The 27,910-nt window shown below is 43.1% G+C and overlaps 1 protein-coding gene across 1 annotated transcript in view; it reads left to right on the top strand.

Annotated features, from left to right (window-relative positions):
* The window catches only part of LOC144696734 (metabotropic glutamate receptor 8), a 429,432-nt gene that overhangs the window by 333,197 nt on the left and 68,325 nt on the right, over positions 1-27,910 (top strand). The window contains exon 8 of the mRNA XM_078568398.1: positions 853-1,788. Within this exon, the coding sequence (XP_078424524.1) occupies positions 853-1,788 (936 nt within the window). The remainder of the gene's footprint in view (positions 1-852; positions 1,789-27,910) is intronic.

Genomic DNA, 27,910 nt, shown 5'->3' with positions numbered 1-27,910 from the left:
TAGTCATGGTGGGATTTTAACTTGTGTTCCTTTGATTACTAGCCCAGTAACGCAACTACTACACGACATTTCATCATCAAACCTGTTGTCAGCAAAGTGGTTGAATTAATCATTGTTCCTGGAATGTTTGAGCTTGTATCCTGCTGCAAAATTAAAAGATGAGTGATGGATGTGTATATTGTTACAATTAGAAATGAGGAATAGAAGGGAAAAGAGCAAATAGGCCAACACAATAAGAAAAATAACAGTGGGAGGATCATTAAAATTTGTAACAGATCACCTCAGTCACGTGATAGACAGATTTAAAGAAACAAGATATTGAATAAACAGTGGGTGCGTAAATAGCTAATAATGGAAGGCCTGAGGAACATGGAAGAGATGGGAAACAGAAAACCTTGGGGTCAGGTTTGAAATTAAAAGTGATTTGAAATTTAAATAGAAGATGCAAAGTACCGTGGGTGAATAGGCAGAATGCAGATCCCACCCCATCTCATCAGTCCTTCCATCTGGGGTTGTGTTCAAGGATCTCTCCTTTATAACCTGGCAAAGAACCTTACCATGAATCTAGTTGTACTTAAATACTTGAGCCTAACTAGTCCTTTACACCTGAACTGAATCATAGAATGTTTGAAGTTGTAGGTTCATGCTCACTATTTTCTGATTTCCAACCTTAAATGCATCATTTGCTGCCACAACTTGATACTGAAGCATTTCTTTCTGTTATGAATCTGTTACTAATTATGCAAGAAGCTTATTTTCAAGAGTTCAGTGCTTGTTTGAATTTTGTTTAAGTTCTGACATGGTCAGTTATGTAGTTATCTGTGGAGGGCTCATTCATTTACCTCTCCTTAGGTGAAGAACATGCAGTGGGGCAGAGGAGAACGCGCCATCCCACAGTCAGTCTGCAGCCTGCCATGCAAGTCTGGTGAGAGAAAGAAAACCGTGAAGGGCGTGCCCTGCTGTTGGCATTGTGAGCGGTGTGAAGGCTACCAGTACCAAATCGATGAGACAACTTGTCAAATGTGTCCGTTTAACAGGAAACCAAATGCGAATGGCACAGACTGCCAGCTGATCCCCATAATCAAACTAGAATGGCATTCTCCTTGGGCCATAGTACCTGTCTTCATAGCTATTCTTGGGATTATTGCCACCACATTTGTTATTACAACCTTTATTCGTCATAATGATACACCAATAGTAAGGGCATCTGGCCGAGAGTTAAGCTATGTTTTGCTGACTGGAATATTCTTGTGCTATGCTGTAACCTTCCTAATGATTGCAACTCCTGACACAGTTCTTTGCTCTTTCCGTCGCATATTCTTAGGACTGGGTATGTGTATTAGCTATGCAGCACTGCTCACAAAGACTAACAGAATTCACAGAATATTTGAACAAGGTAAGACGTCTGTCTCTGCTCCGAGATTTATCAGCCCAGCTTCCCAGCTGGCAATCACTTTTAGCCTAATCTCTCTGCAGCTCCTGGGAGTCTTTATCTGGTTTGCTGTCGATCCTCCGCACACTATTGTAGACTATGGGGAGCAGCGAACTGTTGATCCAGAAAATGCCAGGGGCATTCTGAAATGTGACATTTCTGACCTTTCTCTCATCTGTTCCCTGGGATACAGCATTCTGCTGATGGTTACATGCACTGTGTATGCAATTAAAACAAGAGGGGTTCCAGAGACCTTCAACGAAGCCAAACCTATTGGATTTACCATGTACACCACCTGCATAATTTGGTTAGCTTTTATTCCAATATTTTTTGGCACAGCCCAGTCCGCAGAAAAGGTAAGTGTATTAACATTTTGATAGTCTTCCACTTTGTCACTAGTGCCAATGTGTCTCATTTAGTGTTTGTGCAAATTCACCTTCATAAATCTATCTTTGTTCATCTAGATGATGAGAGACTATGATAAACAAGGATCAGCCATTTATTTTTTATTCTCCATGAAACGTTTAATTATTGTTCTGGTTGTTTCAACTATGCATATTTATTATTCCATAAGATATCCCAATTAAGCTTAAAAGGATGTAGGTTCCTGGCTTAAGATGGCTATCTGGTTACAAGTCTGTCCAAGAAACAAAATCAATCAACAAAAGAAAGAGGATTTGGTATTTATATGGTCCTTAACCTGTTTCCAGGATCTCCCAAAGTAACCAATAATTAGAGGAAGGTCTTAGTTTTTGTGGTGCAGTTTTTCTTGTCATTTAGGTAAATACAACAGCCAGTAAAAACAACAAGAACCTGCATTTATATGGCACCTTTAATGTAATAAGTGTCCCAAGGTGATTCACTTGAGCGTTGTTAGATAATATTTGACACTGAGTCACATGACAACATCTTAGGGAAGGTGATCCAAAGCTGGGTCAAAGAAAATGATGAATGACCAAATGGTCAGTTTTTAGTGAGGGAGAGCAACGTTGTCCAGGACATTGGAGAACTCTCATCTTCTTTGAATATTGCTGTTGATCTTTTACTTATCAGCTGATCATTGTCTCATCCAAAATATAGCATCTCTAACAATGCAGCATTCCCTCAGTACCACATTCAAACTGCAGGGTAGATGATTTGCTCACCTGCGTAGTGGGGTCTGAGCTTCCAATCTATTGGCTCAGGGGAAAGAGCACCAAGAATTCCAACAGAATAAGCTGGCACTGACAACTCTAAACCAATTAACATGCTGTAGCCTTTGGCATTTTGACTCATTTCAATGCAATTGCCATTTTGAATGATGTTTTGTATTTTGTTTAATTAAAGCATGGCTCTAGTAAAACTCCTTTTTGAGCAAATTGACAACCACTACAATTTGCTTGTGACATCCCAAGTTTCTTTGATCTTAATATCAATGTACTTGGATCCACAAGGTATTTTCCCTAATTGAATGAGTCTCAAACATCTCACTGTTGAATCAATCATGTAATTCCCCCCAGCTCAGTTATAAGCTGACTTGGTCCAGGCCCATCCCTTTCCTGATTACGCTTCCTCCCATTTGCTGTAACTTCCCGAACCTGCCCAACTTGTCATCAGTTCAGATTTTGAGTTGGCATACACCGATACAGTGCTATATTGAGTTCTGATACAAGAAGAAACTTTGCATGGTTTCTCTTAAGAGAAAATACAAGTCACTTCTATTATTGGCCATTATATGGCGTACATAAAACAAATCTGAGTAATCTTCCTATTAGGTGTATGTATGTAATGTACAGTGGGTTTTTTCACTATTGGGCACTTAAACTTCAGAAGTCAGTGAAGTCTGACAAAGGATATTTCTTTAAAAATTCTGGGGCTATAACTTAATGTAACTCTGCTCACTCACATGCTTGCCCATATAGATGCTGTGATCATAAGTATGGCTGACTATAGCTTTTGTCTAATCTCTAAATGGTGGGAGAGCTGTGGATGAACAGAGATTTAGAGGCCCAAGTATTAAAATTACTAAGGTAGTTGGCAAGTGAGGTTAAATACAAAGGGTGGAATTTATATCACTGCTGTACAAAGCTCTAGTTAGATCACACTTAGAGTATTGTGTTCAGTTCTGGTCAAAGCACTTCAGGAAGGATATATTGGCTGCCAAGTTGGACTCTATAAGCACCTGTAGTTTTCATGCTCCAGATGCTGTTTTGCTACCAAAATTACCCCACACTCACACCCTTCCTGCACAGTGTGCTCTAAGTGCCAACTTAGAAAGGGCATTAGTGTGGGTGTTAGAAGTGTGTGCCAGAAATATGTAGAGTAGACGTGTAATGCTGACCTGATGCCAGCACTGCCATTTTTGACTTCGCTGCTCCAGCTAACGCCTCTCCTAACTTCGTATAGCTGAACACACATTCAGCAGCAGGAAGGAAAGACCCCCCCCCTCCCCCCATGTATGCCATTTAAAAGGATGTGAGCAGCAACTTGCAGTTAGTTACTGATTAATCGCTCCTGGCTCTGTCTGGGTTTGTCGAAGAGCTGGGTGTTTTGAGGAGTTGGTTACAGTTGGTGATGTCTATAGCACATGGGAAGGCCTTGTTTGAGACACAAGAGTTCTGGGCCTGTCACTTGCTCCCAGTCACGAAATAGTTGCAATTCCCTCTTGGGTTTCAGCACCAGAAGGAGATGGTGCAGAGGCAGCAAGGAAGAAGACAAGATGCTCATAGAGGGAGGAGGAGGAGGAAAGGGAGAGGGAGAAGGCCCGAAGCAGGAACCCTTAACCATATACAGTTTTCTGGGAGCATTTCACTTACCTCCACCTAAGCCTGGAGCAGTATATGTGTCCACTGCGCTTTACGAAGGAGATGCTCACAGAACTCTGCAACCTCTTGCAACCAGACTTCCAACTTCAGAACAGGGTAAGGCACTGTTAATAACTATGAAGGTGAGCCTAGCCCTGAATTTCTCTGCATGAGGGTTCTTCCACACTGGATCAGGCAACATCTGTAGAATCTCACAGGTCATTGTCCCACTGCTACAGAAGGGAGGTGACTTAATGCCAGGAGAGGAGAGTTCATCATGTTCTCTCTGATCAGGGAGAAGCTGGCAGATTGTGCAGTTTTCTTTGCCACAATATTATGGGCTCCCCATGGTGCAGGATGCCATCGACTGCACATTCTTGACTTTGGGGGTTGCCATCTTAATGCTGACATGTGCTCCCACAAGCTGATGTACTTGGTATCTGACCATACACGGTACATCATGCTGCTGAATGCCTGCAATCCTGGCAGCTGTCTTGATGCTTTCATTTTGCACCAGTCCACTGTTCCCTCAATCTTTCAGCCACCAATCAACCTAGAGAGCGGTGTCTGCACAGTAAGGGTTGTCCACTTTACACCTAGCTCATGACTCCCTTGTACAACCCAACCACATGTGGTCAGAATGAGTACACTGAGTGCCTTTCTGCCACATGAGCAGCAAAGGTTCTCCTGCCTCGACCTCTCTGGAGAAGCCTTCCAGTGCAATAAGTTGCCCCATTTTATGTTTTTCCGCTTTAATGTTGCTCAGTTAAGAGGACCGGTATTCGCGTTTAGTGCCTGGCGTTTATTTTAACGTTGTTTTGCATCGAGTTGGAAGTGGGTCATTTGACCCGATCAGCGACATTGTGCAATGGCCTCTCCTGCACCCTGACTCTCCCTGTGGCTATCAACCTTCCCACTCACTGACCCTCCCGCTCACTGACCTTCCCTTTTGCCGAGCCTTCCAGTCTTCGCTGACCCTCCCACTCACCGCCTCTCCAGCTTGCGGCTTACCTCTGCAACCCCGCAACTCGAAGCTGCTCTCTGCCTGAAGCTGATGTTCCTGCCTCTCGCCGTTGATCTTGAGCCTTCGCTCACAGCGAGGGTTCAGAAGAGGGAAGCCACGAGAGGGAGGTTCAACGAAAAGGAGGATCACCGAGAAGGAGGGTTGGTGAGAATGAGAGTCACTGAGAGAGGGGGTCAAGGAGCAGGAAGTGTAGCAGGCAAGAGGTTCGGTAAGCGGAAGGTTCAGCAAGCGGGAGAGTTGGTGAGAGGAAGCATAAGGGAGCGGAAGAGGTGGCAAGCCAGAGAGGCGATGATCTGCTGGTTCGGTGAATGGGAGAGGCGATAAACCAGAGGGTTGGCGAGCGGGAGAGGCGATAAACCAGAAGGAGAGGCGATAACCAGAGGGTTGGTGAGCTGAAGGGTCAGTGAGTGGGTGAGGCAGTGAGCGGAGGGTCTGTGAGCGGGTGAAGCAGCGAGCGGAGGTATGGCTAGTGGGAGGGGCAGCGAATGGACTGTCAGTGAGTTGAAGGGTCAGTGATTGGGTGAGGCAGCGAATGGAGGGTCAATGAGCCAGAGGGTCAGCGAGTGAGTGAGGTTGTGAGCGGAAATTCGGCGAATGGGAGGGGCAGTGAGCTGGACGTAAGAAGAAAGTTAGCTTTTTTTATATTTTAAGATTTATTTTATTTTAAAACTTATTTCACTTGCCTATATAGGAATTTAGCAATGTACAGTATTTCAACTTACAGGGCGTAATGTTTTTTTCCTGACAGGAAAGGTCAGAACCTAACTGCAGCTTTTACATTGATTGTAATGGCAAAATTTGATTTGCTTAACATTGTATCACTTAATGTTGCACTTTTCAGGAACACAACTACAATGTTAAGCAAGTACTCACCAGAGTAGTTTCCCTGACCATCTGGCCATTATGAGAACAGTGACCACCTCAGGAGGAGGAGGAAGGGAGGAGACAGGCTGATCCACATTCTGTGTAATTCCACTCCACTTCCCATGAGCCACCCCAAATCCCCTTTCTACAACAATCCCACACTCTACCATCTCTATGGTACATACATCACAGCTTTCTCTTGACCACAATGCTGAAATAAAAGCCACCATAAAACAACCATTCCACACAAAACACAACAAGACACCCTTTATATTGCCTTAGTACACAGCTTTGCGGGTGCCTTTGCCTGTCCTTGTGCCCCTATCTGGCTTCAGCATTGCTGATGGCAGGCTGCTGGCTTTCACTGGGGCGACTGCAAATGACTTTGCAGGATACCCTTGAGCAGCTCAGGGCCTTGAGTGCCTGGCTTTGGACAGCACCATCTCGGCATGGGTGACAGCATCGTGGGCTGGCTGGTTGAAAGGCAGTAACATGGGTACTAGTGGAGGGTCAGTGCTGGAAGGATGAATTCTGTCATCCTGAGAGATGACAGAAGGTTCATGTTCCACAGAACCACTGCCACTCACTCAGGGTGGTGTCTCAGCAATCTTAGTCATCGGCTGGAGCACAGATTGCTGGACTGCTGTGAAAGCCTGCAAGCCCATTTGAGCAAAGCAATTCCAGGATTAAAGTTCTGCAGTCCTGCCACATCCAGACATGGCAACAGACAGTTAAGCAAGTAGCTGGAGGAAGACGCTCCAAAAACTTCCCCATCCTCAATAATGAGGGAGAGCCCACTACAACAGTGCAAAAGACAAGGCTAAAGCTTTTGTAGTCAACCTTCAATCAGAATTACAGAGTGCATGCTCCATCTCAGCCTCCTTCTGGTCCCCAGCATCACAGATGCAGTCTTCTGCCAATTCAATTCACTTGATGTAATATCAAGAAACAGCTGAAGACATTGGATAAAGTGAAGGCTATAAGTCCTGACAACACTCTGAAAACTTGTGCTCCAGGACTAGCTGTACCCCTAACCAAGCTGTTCCAGTACAGCTGCAACATTGGCATCCATCTGACAATGTGGAAAATTGACCAGGTATGTCCTGTCCTCAAAAAGCAGGACAACTCCAATCCAACACTATCAGTCTAATCTCAATCATCACTACAATAATGGAAGGTGTCATCGACAGAGCTATCAAGCAGCACTTACACAGCAACAAGCTGCTCTACTGCTCTGTTTGGGTTCTGCCAGGGACACCTGTCTCCAGACCTCATTGAAACCTTGGTCCAAACATGGACAAAAGGGCTGAATTGAAGAGTTGAGGTGAGAGTTACATCAAGGCAGCATTTGACCAAGAGTGACATCAAGGATGAACAGAAGTCAATGGGAAAGTCTCCGCTGGTTGGAGTCATACCTGACACAAAGCAAGATGGCTGTGGCTATTAGAGGCCAATCGTCTCAGTCCCAAAACATTGCTGAAGAAGTTCTTCAGGATATTATGTGAGGCCCTACCATCTTCAGCTGGTTCATCAGTGACCTTCCCTGCAACATTTGGGCAGAGTTTTTCGCTTGGCATGTGGGCGCCTGACCTGCTCGAGCATGAAATAATGCGTGATGATGTGTCCCGACATCATCACGCACTTGCTTCCGATTCCCGCGCACGCCCGCCAACAATTGAGAGGCCTATTAAAGCCACTAAAGTTGTAATTAACGGAGATTTTTCGTTGCCCGTCCAAAGTTACAGTTTGCAGGTGGGCGAAGAGGCCAGGCGGCCTTTGAATTTTTCAGGAAACCTCATCCACGGGCGGGATGAGGTTTCCATTATGAGAGTGGTGAATCTATGGAATTCATTGCCACAGAAGGCTGTGGAGGCCAGGTCATTGAGTGTATTTAAGACCGAGATAGATAGGTTCTTGATTGGTAAGGGGATCAAAGGTTACGGGGAGAAGGCGGGAGAATGGGGTTGAGAAACTTATCAGCCATGATTGAATGACGGAGCAGACTCGATGGGCCGAATGGCCTAATTTCTGCTCCTATGTCTTATGGTCTTATGGGCAGAATTTTCATCTTGTATATGTTCAGGTGACTGATTCTGATGCATGAGCAGTTTTTCCAGATTTTAAAGCCTATTTTTATTGCAATTAACTTCTTCAGCTCCCTAAGGCAGCTCTCTGCCTTCAGGGAGTTTTCATTCTGCGCTCCCCCACGCCCGCGCTGACTTCAGCGCTTGCCCTCCTTCCTCCCTACCCTGGCAACGCTGGGCCTTTCAGCAACGTTTCATGCTGGTCGGCCGTTAATTGGCCAGCCAACATGAAATCGCAGTCAGGGGCCGAGCACAGTCAGGGGTCCGTTCCCTGGCGGCTCCTGACCTGCCGATTTGCGGGTGCCCGTCGAACTAAAAATCCTGCCCATAGAGTCAGAAATAGGGATGTTCAGCACCATTTGCAATCCCTCAGATACAGAAGCAGCCCATGCCCGGATGCAGCAAGACTTGGACAACATTCAGGCTTGGGCTGATAAGCGGCAAGTAACATTCATGCCACATGAGTGCCAGGCAATGACCATCTCCATCAAGAGAGAGAGCCTAACCATTGCCCCTTGACATTCAATGGCATTACCATTGCTGAATTCCCCACTATCAACTTCCTGGGTGTTACCGTTATCCCGAAACTGAGCTGGACTGGCCATATAAACACTGTGGCTACAAGAGCAGGTCAGAGGCTGGGAATTCTGTGGCAAATAATTCACCTCCTGACTCCCCAGAGCCTGTCCACCATCTACAAGACACAAGTCAGGAGTGTGATGGGATACTTTCCACTTGTCTGGATGACTGCAGCTCCAACACCCATGAAGCTTGACACCATCCAGGACAAAGCAGCCCACTTGATTGGCACCCCAACCACCATCTTAAACATTCACTCCCTCCACCGTCAGCACACAATGGCTGCAGTGTGTACCATCAACAAGATGTACTGCATCAATTCACCAAGGCTTCTTTGACAACACCTTCCAAACCCACAACCTCTACCACTTAGAAGGACAAGGGCAGCAGATGCAGATGCATGGGAAAACCACCTGGATGTTCCCCTCCAAGTCACTCACCATCCTGACTTGGAAATACATCGCCAATTCTTCACTGTCGTTGGGTCAAAATCCTGGAACTCCCTCCCAATCAGCATTGTGGATGTAGCTACACTAGATGTACTGCACTGGTTCAAGAAGGTGGCTCATCATCACCTTCTCAAGGGCGATTAAGGATGGGTAATAAATGCTAGCCTAGCCAGCGATGGCCACATCCCAAGAACAAATAAACAAAATACGAATAAAGAGTACTGGTATCCACAGTCTTGGTGGCAGCATTCTGAGGCTGCATGATAAGAAACAGATTTCGTGACCTCTGTCCGAGCTTCCATGTAGCACTCAGACTTTGGGTGGCTTCTGCTAGTGCTGCAATAGAAGCTGAGACATCAGACTATATCATGGTCGGGTTCACACCTGTTCTGTTGGAGCTGCGGCCACCACTTTCACTCTGTAAAGGATTGACGGTGAACTCTATGCAAAGCCCTGTGCCAAGTTGGAACCATGCTCCTTGAGAGTGACATTAGGATTTCTGACAAGCCTGCCAATGCACCAAGTAATTCTGCATGTATGCTCATCTGCCTTTTTTTGCCCTATCCAAGTTCTTATCTAAGTCCTATGCAGCAGAGCTTGTCTACAGCCTCATCCTCCAGGAATCTGGCACCTTCACTAACCTTTCTCTCTGCCCTGGCCTGCAGGCCACTCATGACCAATGACTCACAGCATTCAAATCCCGCCACTACGCTACCCTATAAAGTTCATGAAATACCAATATCTGAGTTGGTGGCTGCAATGGTGAGATTGAATGACATTGTTTCTTCATAATCGGTGTTCAGCTCCTCTTGGCCTTCATGCTCTTGCAACACTGCCTTACCAAGCACTAGTTCTTGAGTAGCTGCGACAAGAAAGGCACAAGGGTAGCGTTGTGGTGGAGTTAAGGAGAGGTGGAGAAAGTAATTGGTCCATGTTTACACCATTTGCAGCTTGTTAATCAGGAGAGATGGTGGAATGAGGGGAAAGTAACATATGAGAAGGTGGATTAGATAGGAACATACTGTCACCTTTGATGGTCTCAGCCTGTTGCTAGCTACGGACTCAGCAATGGCCATTCCGACTATGGAGACCGCTGTCTCCTTCATGGAGGTGAGGGCATCTTATCCAGCAAAGGAGAGGGAAGTGTGTCAGTGAGTCTGCTGCAATGTGCTTGGGTGATCAGCCTGTCAATGTTACAACAGCTGACAGTATGTGCAAGATGTGAGATGTGGGTATGGGATTTGTAGTGTTGCTAAATGTGTGAGGGTGAAGTGAAGCTGTGCATGTGAAAAAGAAAAACTTGCATTTATATGTCACCTTCCACAACTTCAGAACATCCCAATGAAATATAGTCACTGCTGTAATATAGGAACTGCGGCAGCCAATTTGTACACAGCAAGCTCCCACAACCCACAATGTGATAATGGTCAGATAATCTGTTTTCCATGAAAACCATATGATCAAACCAACACCCTTATCAGAAATGTCAACATAGTCAAATTTTATACTCGGTCAAACAAGTGTGATCATCATCGGGACTATGTTGGAAATATTAGACAGAGAGAAATGTGCAACTGATTAAAGGTATGGGATCAAGGATTGAAACGCGCAGGGAATGTAGACACAGAGAGAAATTACACTTGGTCAAATGCGTGTGATCGTTGCTGGGCCAGTAAACAGATTTCAAGTGTTACCATAATAAAAATAAAATGCTGCAGATGCTGGAAAAAGTTCATCAGACCTGGCAGTGTCTGTGGAGAGAGAAACAGCGTTTGGGTATAAATATTGGCCAGGGCACCAGAGATAACTCCCCTGCTCATCTTCAAAATAGTGACATGGGATCTTTCACCTCAGAGAGCAACAGGGCCTTGGTTTAACAACTTATCTAAAAGATAGCATCTCTGACAATGCAGCACTTCCTCAGCTCTGTATTGCGTGTTGTCAAGTCTCTGGAGTGGTATTTGAACTCATAACCTGCTGAGTTGGAGGTGGGAGTGCTACGAAATGAGCCATGGGTGACAGAAAAATGAATCGTGTTTGATCGAGAATGTCGGTAGGTGTGTCGAGGGGTAGTGTGGTGAACTAAGCAGTGTATAAGGCTAGTGCTTCAGTTATATGGATACAGCATTTGAAACAAATTCACCTGAACTTGAAAACTCATTAAACTTCTTGTGGCACTGCATTCAGGTCCTTGGGGCAACACAGTCTGCATTCACCCCTGTGAATATCTGCTCCCATTCCCTTTTAATTGGTTGTCTGGAGGCCCTCCTGGGCCCCTGTGAGAAGAGGACCTCTCTGCTCCTGCATCAGGCCCCCGAGTGCTGCATCAGAATATCTGGGCGCTCCCTTTCTACCATGTTGTCCCTAACAGGATCGTAACGGTATGTCTTCTTGTAACTGAACTGTTAGAGTAAGATCGTCTCTACAGGTTCTTTACTTAGCCTAGTTGGAATTTATGGCCCTCGGTTAAATTATTTGGCCCTTGTTTAGCCACAAGTGCCCAAGCTTTTATCACGATCTTATCAGTTAACCCTTGAGATGAGGTGCTTAAATGCATTTGAAATAATTAACATTATAATTCCCATTTCTTACTTTAGTTCTGGTTTCTCACCTTCACCTTTCACCAATGACCCAGCTAAACAAAGGGCAGTTGCCCGGAGCAAATGATTGAGACATTACCAGCACCTTGTTGTTTTCACTTTTTGGTGTCTGGAGTTTGCACTGGAGATTTTAAAATGTGCTGCACGCTGACAGTGTTGCATAGTTACATTAGTGCAGCAGTTGTGACATCATGCAGCCAAACTCAGTCTTTGATATTTTTTCCACTGGCAGCCGTTCGTCTCGTGAGACAATAGTTTAGGCCTTGGTGGTCCTTGATATTAAATGGCTTGTTACTGTCTCATGGCAACAGTGGTAAAGTGGAATTTGTTAAGCAAACATCCTCGCAGGGCTTTTCCCATCCCTTGTTTATCTTGATCCCAATCTGAACTGCTCATTCGTTAACACAGGAACTAGAACTGTGCCAGCCCATTTAGTGAGCCACAAACCAGGACAATGTCTGAACAGTCTCAATCCACTTTCATTGCTGCACAGCAGTAATTCATAATGAAGGTTAAAATAGCCAAAATATAAGCTAAATCTAAAAAACACCTCAGTACTTATGGCAAACATAATGGTAAAAATGATATAGATAGATATCTTTAAAATTATGAAGAGGTTTCATAGGGGAGATCTAGACAAAATGTTTCTGCTGGGGAGTCCAAATGTGAGATAGTGGTAAATCTAATAACGATTCAGGAGAAACCTCTTCAACCAGACAGCGGTTAGAAGGTGGAACTTACTATCATATGAAGTAGGTGAGGCAATTGTCATGCAAGGCAATTGTCATGGGTGCATTTAATGGGGAATCTAAATAAGTATGTCAGGAAGAAAGGAATAGAAATGTATACTAATAGGTTGAGATAAATAAAGTGGAAGAAGGTTGGTGTGGACTGCAAATACCAGCATTTACTAGTTGTGCTTGTTTCTCTGCTGTAGTTTCTATGTAATGGCATAAACAGAATGTAGCATATTAAATTATCTGATGAAATCTTTGCTCCACTTATGAGTTATTGTGAAGAGCCTCACTCATGGAATAAAAAAGCCTTTATACTAGATTGCACGTCCGGAGATTTGCTGGTTAGGTAAATGATACCAGTATTTCTTTAAGCCTTTGACACATTCATTGACAGAGTGAGAAGCAGTGATATGAAGTATATATTATTGAGCATCCACTGCCCAAAAATACAATGGGTGTATTACTGAACTCCAAATCTCCAACCTTGACTTCTGATTATTATTATTTGATTGTCTTGTGACCAGAGTTTTATGTCAGAGGGAGTAATGAGGCAAAAGAAATAATTCAGAGTTGACAATGGGGGGTCAATGAAAAGGAAGACTGGCATTTATATAGAGCTGTTCATGATCTCGAAGCTGTCACAAACTCAAAAAGAGCTTTGCAGCTAATTAGGTACGTTGCAGTGCAGTCACTGTTGTAATGCAGGAAACAGGGCAGCCAATGCACATGCAGCAAAATTCCACAAACAATAATGTGACCATGACCAGATAATTTATTTTAGTGTGTTGGCTAAGAGATAAGTATTGGCCAGGAGAGCTCCCCTGATTTTCAGTATAGTCCTGTAGGAACTTTTATGCCTACCTGGGAGGGCAGAGAGGGCATCAATTTAATGTCTCCTCTGAAAGATGCCACCTCCAACAGTGCAGCATTCCTTCAGCACCGCACTGGAGGGTTGGTCTGGATTTTGTGTGTAGTTTTCTGGAGTCAGATTTGAACCCACAACTTCCTGACTCAACAGTGAGGGTTCTGAGCGATGAGTTAACATCTAATGGAAACTTAATGTTTTTGTGTAGATGACTGATTTTTATAAAGGCTGTCATTTTATGTAATATTGTAGAACACACCAGTAGTAGCAAAAAGGTATAGCTGAGTGTGCCTGTGAGGAGAGCTCTTGGTTAATGGTTTGCTGTCAGATCTGAAATCTCAGAATGATTGAAATTGTGTGGGAGAATGTCCTTGTGTCAGAGAGAGAAATGTAGGTAGAGGTTTGTAATAATTGCTGGTAGATTTTGTCACAAAAGTACCCAATAATTTGGAATAATTTTGAACATTGGTTTCCTCACTTGTAATTATAGGCAATAGCTTAGATATTTCTGCCCCGAGGGAGGTGGTAAACTCTAGCACAACTGTAGGAGGGAGGTCAGAATTTTATATGGAAACTTGGATCCACTTAAGTTTGAAATTCTGATTCGGGATAGAATAGTCATCACTTCTGCCTGTCCAACAATGTCTTGTTTACAGTTGGCGGTAGGGTAGGGGATTTGGGCCAAGATTTTCCGGCCCCACCTGCCGCCAAGATCTTCCAGTCCTGCCAAAAGTCAATGGACTTTTGGCTGGCCTGCCGCATCCCCCACGGTGGGTCCTACCATTGTGGGGGCAGAAAATTCTGGTCTTGGTGTTGGGAGAGATGGGGGGCTGGGGTGGGGTGGTTGACAGGAGCAGAGGGAATCTTTGAGTATCTCCAGGCTATCTTGGAATTTCTGCCTGTCCCATTTATATTACTGACCCCCATCTTTCCCTTCATCCCTCCAATTGGGACAGGGTCCTGCCAGGGCCAAAGTGATAAGTGGAAATGCATGCCTAGCTACCCAGTATGTGCCCCCTTGCCTCTAAACATAATGTGAGCTCTTTAATTGATAGTACATTTTTGGTACGTGTCAAACTGATGGATATCAATATTGGAGAAACTTTCCACTTTGGGGGCATGAAGTGAAAGCAACAAAACACTGCCAGGCCATGGTAGTCGCACCATGCACCAACCATGTCTCCCAGACCCAATCTCAGATAAACTTTGCATCAATCTGTCATTTTCTACTTTGACACATTGCTCACCTATCTCTGAGCTAAATTGCCAGTACTTGTTGACTTGGAGGCAATTTGTCCCCGTGGTCATTATCTAAAGTCAATGCACAGAGAACTCTTCCAGCTGCCGGACAGAGCTGAAGATGGTGTTTACCCCAACTTAGTTTACATTCTATGCAGAAAAATGGTGCAAAATAATAGATGGACAAAGCAGCCTTGAAAATGTTCCATTATTGTCAAACCGTCTTTGAGCTGTTCTCTAACATTAAAAATATTAATTTTAAGGGCAGGAAACTACAAATTTGGTGTTTATTGCTGAATTTTCTTCACGTGATTTTATCAAAGTTTCAATGATTTCTTATTTTAACCTCTATCAGGCACATTAAAAGCAAATATTGTACTACAAAGCAGATTCAAGCCACAGATACCACAGTCTGCATTAGGCTTTAACTTGTTTGAATTGCTGTTTCTGTAAGCATGGCACATGAATGACAATGACAGATTAGGTTCAAATTTAAATTCAATATGGTTTGGCCTGTGTCCCTTAATATTTTACTATTTGACCGAGGAGGAATTTTTGCATAACTTGTATCAAGGAGTAAGTTTGGTTCATCCCATAAATGGCAGCATGTAAAAACTTTTGGAAAGGCAGACTAAATCCAGATGAAAGATATGAATTAGGGGTGCAGGAGTAGGTTATTTGAACCCCCGAGCCCCGAGTCAATAAGACCATGGCTGATCTGATTGTGGCCGCAGCTCCACATTCCGCCTACCACCGATAATTTTTGACTCCCTTGTTAGTCAAGAATCTATCTACTTCTGCCTTAAAAATATTCATTGACCCTCCCTCCACCACTTTCTGGGGCAGAGAGTTCCAAAGATTCATGACTCTATGAGAAAAAAAATTTCTTCTCGCCTCTGTCTTAAATGGAAGACCCCTTATTTTTAACCTAGGTTCCTAGTTCTAGTCTCTCCCATAAGGGTAAATGTCCATTCAGCATTCACCCCGCAGGATCTATGTTTCAATAAGATCACTCAATCTTCCAAGACTCCAGCCTGTCCAACCTTTCCTCATAAGATAACCCCCTTATGCCAGGTATCTTTTGAGTGAACTTTTCTGAACTGCTTCTAACACGTTTATATCCTTTCTTAAGTAAGGAGACCAAAACTGTATACAGTACTATAGATGTGGTCTCACCAATGTAGCAAAACATCCCTACTTTTATGTTCCAATCCCCTTGCAATAAACAACGACATCCCATTTGCCTTCCTCATCACTTGCTGTACCTGCAGACTAGCTTTTCCTGATTCATGTACTAGGACACCCAGATCCCTCTGTACTTCAATGTTCTCCAATCTCTCTGCATTTAAATATCTATTGCATACCACATCAGCTTAAGACAATAAAGTTTTGTTAAGACATTCACGTATAATATGCTAGAATGGCATCAAGCTTGTGAATACAGCAGCAGAGAGCTTCCAGGGAAGCCTGTAACTTGGAGGGCAGTAGCCAGTTTGATTGACAATTCCACTGACCATTCCCTAGAGAGGAGAGCTGTGGTAGGGTCCAAGGTCATACCTTTGGCGTTATGTTCAGATAATATACAGTAATTTGGAGTTTAAATCAGCCATGGAGGGCAAGAACTCCCTTTTTAGGTTTAGCACCAACTACTTTCAGAGAACTGATAGTCAGAAAAATGAATTTAGCCCACTAGTGGGAAATGTGTTGCATTTTATTATGTGCTCTCCTATTAGCATTACCAAAATTCACTGTAGATATTAGTTCATTCACACGTTATATGTAAGATATCCAGTTTGTTGGTTTACAGTTGTGCATGTCTCGTTGGAGTGTGTATTGCTCACCTTCAGGATCACAAGATATGTGGATTATATGGTTGGAACAAAGGAGTTCATTGTTACATCCCCTGGGTTATCATATGACTGGGTAAACTCCTGGTCTGTTTGCAGGAAAGTCAAGTAAGGCTGAATTTAACATTTGTAGAACCACACAGCAGAAGGAGGCCATTTGGCCCATTGCACCTGTGCTGGCTCTTTGGTACAACTATCCAATAAATCGCACTCTCTGCTCTTTCCCCACAGCCTTGCAAAATGTTCCTTTTCAAATATACACTCGCAACAGACAAAATAAAGCTTACGTTTACATTCAAATGCATGTCTTTCTGTGTGAAGTTCATCATCAAAACTCTATGGCTGAGAGGAGAACTTAGGTTAACCTCCCCTGTTCATGAAATTTAGTTATGTTTGGGTTTAGATTGGTGCTCATACCCGTCCAACTTGTGCAGAATGAGAAATAGGAGAAATGCTTTCACTGATTGTCAGAGAGATATTTATTATTCTAATACTGTATTAGAGTGACTTTAGCATTTTGATTATCAGTAAGCTTGTCACTGGCAAGTTAAGATAAAAGTTTGATATAATGACACATCCATCAGCAGTGGATGACTGCCTACTCTCTGTCTATAACTTTTGTCCCAAACCAACGAAAAAGGATGAAGGATCTTCTATAATCAGGCACTCATTAAATTTATCAGTGCTGAAAGCTGTGGCATAAAATGGAGAAATCATTTGCCTGAATAATTAAAACAACTGCTTTGTGCGCAGCTTAAACAGCAGATTGGATTGATTAAGGTTTGATGGCTGTCCAGCTTTGCATTTGTGCCGACTGAAGAGTAATTATTTATATGCTTCAGATTATTATGCTTGCAATTGTGACAGGAAAAGTTTCTACTTCAAAATTGGATTGTCTTATTTGATGTGTAATATCATTCCAACTATGCACCACTTTCACTGGATTAGGGCCATGAAAAAACGATTGCATTGATAGAAGAGGATATCCAAAACATCAGAAGAATGATCAGAATGTGCATGTGGCAAACATGCTTTCAGGGACTAGTTTGGTACTTCAATGTAATGCTAAAGTACATACCCATTGAAAACTAAACTGACTTCAGCTGACTTCTGGTGGCTATAACTAACAATAGCAAAAGAGGTAGTTCTGGATCTCACAAGAGCAACACATAAGTTTAAACAGTTTAGGTGTAAGGATGAAAGCATGAACTAAGTGGGTGTTGTACTAATAAGAAACATTTGTTTAAACATCTGGATTTAGCACACAATTTGGGGGATGATCGCTAATTATCATGATTTAAATATGCCCAGAGACGCAAAAATGGATACCTGCACGTTTAGCACTTAAGTGCTGATTAATAGCGATTTGAGTGGAGTGGTATAAAAGTCTGTACACACCCATTTCCACTGAAGGTGTGGAGTGTACTGGCTGGCAGACAACAGCACATTTCAGGATGGTTCAGAGACCAAGTGAGAAGGTGTACAGGTTCTCTGATGTGGCACTGAATGTCCTGGTAGGGGATGTCCTGAGCTGGGGAGATATCTTGTACCCACAGGGAAAGAGGAGATCTCAGAGGCAGCTAACACAAATGATGGAATGGGAGATCTTCAGGAGGTGACAGTCCCATGATATGACTCCAATGCTGCAAGAAATTTAACGATTTGACATGAGTGGTTAGGGTAAGATTCCATCTCACAAACACACTTCTCAATAACTGCGCCCCACTATCACAACCTCAATGCACTGCATCCATCCATCATCTAACTATACACAGACATTCATACACCCCACATGACTGCATCCTTCACAGGTACTACTCAAGACCTCAGACACATCGCACAGCTCTTCAATCATAAGAAGTATCACACACGAGGAGGAGAGCCAGGAAGAATGCACTGCATCAATTGCTACCTCTTTTGCAGGCAGCAGCTCAGACCACCAGCACCATGGGTAATTTAGAGGCCAGGGTAGAACATGGATCTGGATGCAGTGGACACTACAGGGCAGCAGCCAAGATGGGTGGAAGGGATGGCACAAGTGCCACCCCGCCAGACGCCAAGGTCATATATTAGTACTGCTATGGTGAACCTTGCAGGGCCAAGCTTCAGAAGAAGGCTGAATCTTTAACACAAAATACTTGGTGCAATGGACAGCCTGTCACCTTACATGTCACGGCTAGGGGGAGTGGAGGAGCCTGCCTCCAACTTGACCTGTGGGTTGATGCAGCCTGGAACCCATCCTCTTCACCATGGAGAGGTTGGTCAATTCCAGTCAGCGACTTGTGTAGCCCAACATTGTTGACTGAGGTCATAGCTTCAACTATAGTCATTGCAGCTTCCATGGAATGTCATTCAGTTTCTATGGAATGACAAAATGTTGCAACCTCAAACAGCTTCCTTGCATCTTCCATGATGGCCTCACTCCAGCTGCTCCCATCCCACCACGCCAACATTTCTCTTGCACTTTGTCTGTCAGCTAGACAGTTCAGACTGCTGAAGCCCAAGCCGAGATGGTGCAGTTTGAGGGCACCTCCACCATTTGCAGGAGGAAGACAACTGAATTGCCCTCTTCAGAATCTCAGCAGCCTTCCACCTAGCCTGCTGCTGCCATTCAGGCCGCACTTTGTAAAAATACCAGAGTAAGAAAGAATTTTTACAGGGTAATTAACTACAGGTAAGCAGCAGGGTGAATAGTTGTTACTTGGGTCATGTTTCCATTGTTTCTGCAGATAAAGAGTACTTATGGCAATTAGGTAGTGGTGGAATTTGTGGGTTTTTTGTGTTCTTCATGGCAAATGGATTGAAAGGATTGAGTACAGTTACTCAACTTCCTGATAGATCTTCCTGACGGATCCTTGGTCCTGGAAGGTGAGGCGTGTGGCGACAGTGTTCCGGAGTCTGATGGTGGACGATGTGTCTCAATAGTGGTCTTCAGTTAGTTGGCAGTGAGCGTCCATTCTAAGTCAGGCCATTTATCTGCAACCACCTAGTGCTCTCCCTGCAGCCCCTCCTCTTCATCCTCCTCTTTTACCACCTCCTCTTCCTCGTCATGTGGCTCTCAGGAAACTGGTGACATTCTTGGCCAAGTACTGCAGGGCAACTCCTGACTTGTCAGGGCATCTAAACCTTTGCTTAAGGACCCCAGTGGTCTGCTCAATGATGTTCCTGGTGGCTGAGTGGTTTTCATTGCATGAATATCTTAACTGATGTCTGTGTGTTCTTCAGGGAATTCATGAACCATGACATCAGAAGTTATCCGTTGTCATATTGCCTTAGGGTCCAAAAATCTGTGGGAAGATGACTGACTCATTATAAATGAGGCAGCTCCCTGGATACCAGGGATTCATCTGCTTGATGGAGTCAGTGGTCGCACGTGAGCTGTACATCAAGGGAAAGGAATCCCTTTCTGTTCCTCAAACCTCAAAAGTTTAAAGAGGAGTTCACTTGGCCACATACCATCAAAGGCTTCCTGGACCATGGAAAATTCTGCAATCCTGTTGAATCCTAGAGCCTTCTGTCTCTGGTCTTCCCTGGCAATAGGAAATGATTATAAAATCATGCCTCAGTGTGTAATCCCTTATGCAAAAAGTTGTTATATATGACTGATATATCCATGGTAGCCTGGAAGGTTCCAGTGGCATATAAATTAAGTTCTCCTGTGACCTTGACAGGACAGGCACTGCAGTGCTGGCTGTGCTGCGACATCTGAGTCTTTGTTCCATGAGGCTGCAAACCTCTGTGACCATCTCTTTGGTAAAGTGCAATTCTCCTATTAACTAGTCTTGAGTGACATGAATGTAGGAGTAGCTGCTTTCTGAAGACCCTGGGTGGATAGGGTCTCCTGCTGAGAGCCCTCCTCACCCTCCCTCTTGTGTGTGTGTGTGTCTCTCTCTCTCCTGCAGCAATTGATGCTGCTGTCTCTCCTCTGGAGAATTTTCACCCCCATATAGTTGTGGGATCAGAGGTGGAAAGTTTCGTAATTTTATGCCACTAGCCAACAGCCAGTTTGCCAGCACCATCCCGCCCTGGGCCATTTTCCCCACTTGTGCTCCGGTAGCCAATTAAAGTAAGGAAAAGGCCAACTATGATGTTATGAGCCCCGAAGAGACTGATAACTTTTACAAAGATATTTGAATTCCCACTGACTGACTTAAAGAATTGCACAACAAGATTTCGAGTTTTAAGACTTTTACCGCAGCAAACACAAAGCAACATGGATTAGACATTACCTAGTAGACAACTAATACACTGAACTACAAAAAAAAATCCCCTTTTAATGAAAGGAAACCCCATGCCACAGATATCACAGCACTGCATGCGATCACATATCACAATTCTTTGTGCACTTTTGCATAAGGGAACTGTGGATCTATTCCTTTACCAAGATGGTGTCTTGTGCTCATTGCTGGCTAAACCAGCATTGCAGCTCAAGCCCCCATCTTGGCCACTTCGGAGGCTCCTTAATACCTAAAAATCTGGACAAAAATCACTCCCATGGACTTAATGCAATGTGGAGATATTAATTTGCAACGCTTATGTTAAAATACGATATCAAGTTTTTAAGCTAACAGATCTTGTAGACATCACTTACAGTAAGTTGGCTCATAATAAAAGGCACTTTATAAAATGGAATGTGCAATGTATTATTCTGCTACCAAGCTAGAGCTGTTTCTCTCTCGGCCTCTGTGCCTCTGTGCTCTAGATATGGGCATCCTTAGGCCAGTTAGAGGACAGTTTGTCAGTTGGTGGGTGCTTGTACACTTCCAGCTCTTGCCTAGCTTGAAATGGGTGCCATTTTTAAATAGTTGATACCTCAAAGTGTGTCATCTGAAGTGTGACGAACACAAAGGGCAACATTTTCCCCCCATTGGGCGCACTTCCGATTGGCGCCCCCGATTACCGCCATTTTACATGGGCGAGTCAATTAAGGCCCGCCCAGTGTGACATGCGCGCATGCGCACGAAAGAGCGCATAGATCTCCCTGAAGCAAAGTGCTGCCTCAGGGAGATTGGCACCAATTTAAACCTTTCAATAAAGATTAGAAAAAAATTTCCCTGCCATGTCCCCTCATGTGACACTGTCACGTGAGCTGGGACATGTCCATAACTTTTATTGTAAAATATCCTGCATTTTTTAAAATCACTCATGAAACCTCATCCCACCCGTGGATGAGGTTTCATGTTTTGTCACAAGCCCGCCTGGGCTCCCGGCCTGCCCGCCAAACTTAAGGTTCAACGGACGGGTTCATTAAAGAGTTAAATTGGTTTTTAAATGGCCTTAATAGGCCGTTGACAGGTCGGCAGGCATGCATCCGACTCGGATATGTGCCCCCTGAACTGACAATCTATATGACACGGGCTAATGTCGGGACGCACGCCTGACATCACTCCGCGTCATTTTACGCGTCAGCGAGCGGGTCCCACCCCCGCTCGCCGACCGGAAGATGCTGGCCAAAATATAATGCCTTAAATGTTCCAAGGCAATTCACAATGTACCGAGCTGTAGAAATTCGAGGGGATAGCCAAATGTATGACTGAAAGGATAGGCATTTGGGAGTCTTCAAAGGGCAGGAGGAGAGGTGGCAAGGCGCAGAGGTTTAGCGAGGGAGTTCCAAAAAAACACTAGAGCTGAGACAGCTGAAGGCCAAAATTGAAGGGCTGAAGAGCAGTGGGATGTTGAGATGCATGAGTTCACATGGGTTAGACAGAGTTAGGCCAAGGAAGAACTTGTAAGTGAGCATTTTGATTTCGATGCATGAGGTTCAAGGAATGATTGACAGTTAGAAATACTAATGATCCTTTTTTGTGTTACTTAGCAGCATGGAACTAAACCTAAATGGTGATAACATTTCTTTCATTTCATTTTTATTTTTCTGTTGTTATCTGGCCAGAACAGTAAGTATTGGCTTATTCAACCATTGGTATGAAAAAAAAAAGAACTTGCATTTATATAGCGCCTTTCACAACCTCAGGACCTCACAAAATACTTTACAGCTAATGAAGTATTTTTGAAGTGTTGTCACTGTTGGAAATGCAGCAACAATTTATGCATTGCAAGGCCCCACAAACAGCAATAGATAATGACTAGATAATCTGTTTTGGTAATGTTGGTTGAGGGGATAAATAATAACCAGGACACTCAGGTAACTTTGTTGCTCTTCTTCAAAATAGTGCCATGGCATCTTTTGAGTCCACTTTGGATGGCAGCTGCAGTCCAGGTTTAATACCTCATCGAAAAGGTAGCCCCTCTGTCAATGCGTCACCTCCTCAATACAGTGCTGGAGTGCTCAAGTCCCTGGAGTGGGATTTGAGCCCACCATGTTCCGAATCAGAAGCAAGAGCTGACACAGAACAAAGTGGATTATTTTGGGGCAATTTAGCAAATACAAACAAATTTGATGTGATTTATGTAACAAAGAACAAAGCGAATAGTGAGACATGAATATATGACTCACAGCTCAGCTGTGGTGCAATGCATCAAAAGAAAAATTCAACCGTTTATGCTTTAACCAGGGTTGAGGGGGTGGGGTCCAGTTAGTTCAGTTGGCTAGATGGCTACTGTGTGGATCAGGTTAACACCAACAGCGTGGAGTTTGACCCCCATTCCAGTGGAGGTAGATTCACCCTTCCCATTGTAAAAAATCATGATGTTTGCCATGGTTTAGAAAATAATTGCCAAAGATCTAACTTTGGGCAGAGAACTAAAGGAGAAGCTTTAATTATTTACCTGAGCTCGCTGAGGTAAAAATTAGCATATATGTATGTGTTTGCCCAAAAGGGGCATTGCGCAGTCTGAAATAAAAGTCAGGTTTCTTTATGGGCTTTGCTAATTCTGCAAGGTTTTGTGTCAGGAAAATGTAATAATTTTCATTATCTTATTGGAATTTATTGTAGGGTAGGAATAGCGCGTATCTGTGTGTATGTGTGTGTGTGACTTAATTGAATTAAAGACAGCTGGTCTGAAGGCTTTGATCAACCAAGAAGAGAAGCTAGGTTTGAAATGTTAAATAGGTAAACATGGCTGAAGTATTAGAATGCGAGGTATAAAGGGAAAATTTGCATTTTTAGATAAACCAAAGTAATTTGAATTTCAAAAGAGGTAGTGAAATGTTACACTTAGCCAGGAGAAGTCAAACAGTGTGTTTATTTCTCCCAAAGCTTACTGATAAAATTGGTACTATGAAAGATTTTTATTATTAGAAAAGTAGAGTTGAAAAGACATATTAGGAAATTGGGATTTACATTAAAAAGGGAGAAACCTGTATAAAAGAGATGAGGTTATGCATAAGAGGAAGGAATTCTAAAATCTAACAAGTGTGAAAAGCCTCTAGCCTCTAAGCCTCAAGTTGCTGTCGACACAAACTGAAGTGAAGAAAATTCACTTTGAATTTGACTGTTCAGGATATCATGTTACTTTGCCTGGCCCTTTTAAACTCTATGGGGAGAATCTTCAGCTCAAGGGGGCCGATCTATCAAAGGCCTATTAAGGCCATTTAACTAACAATTAAAATAATTAGCGGAGCTGACCATCCAACCTTAAGGTTGGCGAGCAGGCGAAGAGCTCAGCCGGCCTTCGCATTTTTCATGGAACCTCATTCACAGGTGGGATGAGGTTTCATGAATGATTTTAAATTTCCTCAACAATTTTTATTGAAATTTGTGCACATGTCCCAGCTCATGTGACAGTTTCACATGAGGGGACATGTCGTAAAAAAATTTTCAACACTTTATTGAACTGTTAAAACTGAAAACTAATCTCCCTGAGGCACCTCTGTGCCTCAGGGAGATTTCTGCACTCTTTCGCACATGCACGAAAGAGCGCACTCCTGATTCGGGGACCCCCCCGACCCCTGCCCTCACAGGGAGCACACAGTGCTTCCGGGTGTACTCCAAAATGGCGGCGCCAACCCGATCAGAGACACCGATCGTGTCCATGCCTGCCCCCACACAACCCTCCCGACGAGGGGAAAATTTTACCCAGTGTGTTAGAAATTGTAGGGAAAATCTGTTGGGATCACTCGGGTGCAGAAAAGTTCTGGAAGTAGAAGTACAGTGGGTTCTGAGGTTCAGGCACAGGAAAAACCGATGTTTTGTGTACAGGTGAAAGGAGAAGAATCAGTGATAGGTAAAGAAGTGGGAATGAGTTCACAATTTACCCAAGAGAATTCAGAGGAGCAGGTTGCAGAAATGTTTAAAGATTTTGTATGTATACAGAGGTAAAGATGTTAAAATTTTAAGAGACACAGGGACTAGTCAATCCTTAATGTTGTGGGATAGTGATAGTTGTTGTTCAGAGGGAGTATTGCAGGAGCAGGTGATAATAAATGGGATTTATGGAAATGCTAAGCCTATTCCATTATGGAAGGTAAATTTAAGGAGTAAGTGGAAAACAGGTGAAGTGATTGTTGGAGTAGTGGAAAAATTGCCCATTGCAATTTACTTTGGGTAATGATATAGCTGGGTTGCAGATGTGGGTGATGCCTATGGCAGGTGAGCAGCCTGTAAAGGTGTCTTCAACAGAAGTGTTGCAGAGAGAGCATTCTGGATTGTTTCCAGATTGTGTGATAACAGGATCACAGGCGTGTAGGTTGAAACAAGAAGAACAGGAATTTCAAAGGCAGGGAGAAGGTGTGCAAGTCCAATTAGCTGGCACTGTGTTTGATGACATTGTTTAGCAGGAAAAAACAGAGGACAATGCAGCTAGTGTTTAACTCAAGGCATTTAGTGGAGTTACAGAAAAAAGATTCACAAATAAAACAGTTATATCAGGCTGCTTACTCAAAAACAGAGGCAAAACGTATTCCAGAATGTTATTACCTGAAGGATAGTGTTTTAATGAGAAAATGGTGACCTTATCATGCTTCAGCAAATTGAAGCTGGAGGGAGATGTATCAGATTGTAATACTATTTGGATATAGAAATGAGATTCTGAGGATAGCTCATAAAATTCCAATGGGGGGATGTTTAGGAATTAGAAAGACACAGGCAAAAGTACAAAAACATTTTTACTGGCCTGGATTGCATAGGGATGTAGTCAAATTCTGTAGAATATGTCACACACATCAGGTGATGGGGAAACCACAAGCAGTGGTAAAGCCGGCACCTTTATTTCCATTTCCAGCATTTGAAGAACCTTATATTAGCATCATAATTGATTGTGTAGGGCCCCTCCCTAAGATTAAAAGTTCAAATCATTACTTACTGACAACAATGGATGTGTCTACAAGGTTTCCTGAAGCAATACCTTTGAGAAATATTACATCAAAGAAAATTGGGGAAGAGCTAACCAACATTTTTTACAAGATATGGTTTACCTAAAGAAATAAAATCAGATCAGGGTTTAAATTTCATGTCACAGCTGTTTAAGGGAGTAATGAACAGTTTGGGGATAAAATAATTTAAGTCAACAGCTTATCATCCGGATCACAAGGAGCTTTGGAAAGATGGCATCAAACTCTAAAAACTATGATGAGGACATATAGTCAGGGTTATTCACAGGACTGGGATAGGGGAATTCCATTTTTGTTATTTGCTATTAAGGACACTCCTAATGCATGACTGGTTTTAGTGCTTTTGAATTAGTTTATGGTCATGAGGTAAGGGGACCACTGAAATTGATTCATGAGAAATTGGTACATCAAAATTCATAAACTACTCTCCTGGGTGATGTATCAAACTTCAGAGAAATATTGGACAGAGCATGTGAGTTGGCTAGGGAACATTTAAAGATATAGCAGCAAGCGCTGAAAGTGTGAGCAGACAGGAAAGCTACAGTTTGTAGTCTTGTTGCTGGGGAGAAAGTGCTAGTTCTGTTACCAGTACTGGGTGACACGTTAAAGGCAAGGTTTAGTGGGCCTTACTGGATTGAAAAGAAACTTAGTGAAGTAAATTATTTAATAAATGCTCCAGATAGAAGAAAGAAGCAGAGGGTATGTTTTGTAAATAGGCTTAAGAGGTACGTTGTCAGGGAAGAGGACCAAAAGGAGGTTTTGGTGGTGGTAGATAATGAGAAAAAGGTAGAAATACAGGATTCTGAAATAGATTTTCCTCTAATCAAGTTGGATTATGAGAGGGTACTTGAAAATTTGAATGTAATATTGAGTTATGTTCCAGAGAAGTGTCAAAATGATTTGGAGAAGCTATTGCCGTCACACACAGTTATTTGTGGAATAAGCTGGGGAGGACAAATTTAGCTATACGTGATGTATGTGTAGGAGTCTCATCTTCGATAAGGCAATATCCTTATGGATTAAATCCGGCAAAGTTATCACAAGTACAATAAGAAATCGAATTCATATCAAAATTATATCATTGAGTCTAGTTGCAGTAACTCAAGTTCGCCTATTGTGCTGGTATCGAAACCGAATGGAACTGCAAAACTGCGTGTAGACTTTCGAAAGGTGAATGCTGTGACAAAAGTGGATTCATATCCTACACCATGTTTGGAAGATTGAATTGAGAAAGTGAGATAATCAAAATTTATCACAAAGATTGACTTGCTAAGATGATATGGGCAAGTTTCGGAGAGCGCAAAGGAGACATCGGTTTTTGTGACACCGGATGGACTATATCAGTTTAAAGTCATGCCATTTTGTATGAAGAATGCATCTGTGACATTTCAAAGACTGAGGAACAAAGTAATTGCCAGCCTGAGCAATTGTGCTGTTTATACTTGATGACTTGATAGTTTTTAGTCAAACATGGGAGGAGCATTTACAGCATCTGGAAGAATTGTTTGGTTGATTACAAGAAGCTAATTTGGTAATGAACTTGGCTAAAAGTGAATTTGCAAAAGGGGAAGTTATGTATCTAGGCCATACCATTGGACATGGTAAGGTGGCTCCAAGAGATGCGAAAGTCAAAGCTATCATAGATTTCCCAGTGCCTACAACAAAATGAGAAGTTTTGAGATTTCTGGGCATGAGTGAGTTTTACCGGAAACTTGTACCAAACTTTAGCCAAGTGGTTGCTCCATTGACTAAGCAACTAAAAAAGAACAAGAAGTTTCAGTGGACACAGGAGTGTCAGAAGGCATTTGATAGTTTCAAAACTGTATTACCTACAACATCAGTGCTGGCAGTACCCGATTATTCCAAGTAAATTAAGTTGGCTGTTGACGCAAACGGTATAGGCCTTGGGGCCATACTGTTAAAAGAAGATGAAAATGGTGGAATTGAAAAACCGATAGGGTATTTTTCATGAAAGCTGAATGTTCAACAGAGAAGATATTCAATGATCAAAAAGGAAACTTTGGGTCTGCTGTTAGCATTGCAGCAGCTTCAAATTTACATTGCAACCAATTCGTCAGAAACAATTGTTTATACAGGCCACAATCCTTTAAAGTTTCTTGACAAATTTCAAGACAGAAGTGCAAGGCTATTCAGATGGAGTTTATTAATGCAATCATT

The sequence above is a fragment of the Cetorhinus maximus genome, chromosome 22, assembly GCF_964194155.1.
Source record: "Cetorhinus maximus chromosome 22, sCetMax3.hap1.1, whole genome shotgun sequence".
Classification (NCBI taxonomy): domain Eukaryota; kingdom Metazoa; phylum Chordata; class Chondrichthyes; order Lamniformes; family Cetorhinidae; genus Cetorhinus; species Cetorhinus maximus.
The sequence above is the reverse complement of the archived record's forward strand: the minus strand, read 5'-3'. Positions and strand labels throughout refer to the sequence as shown.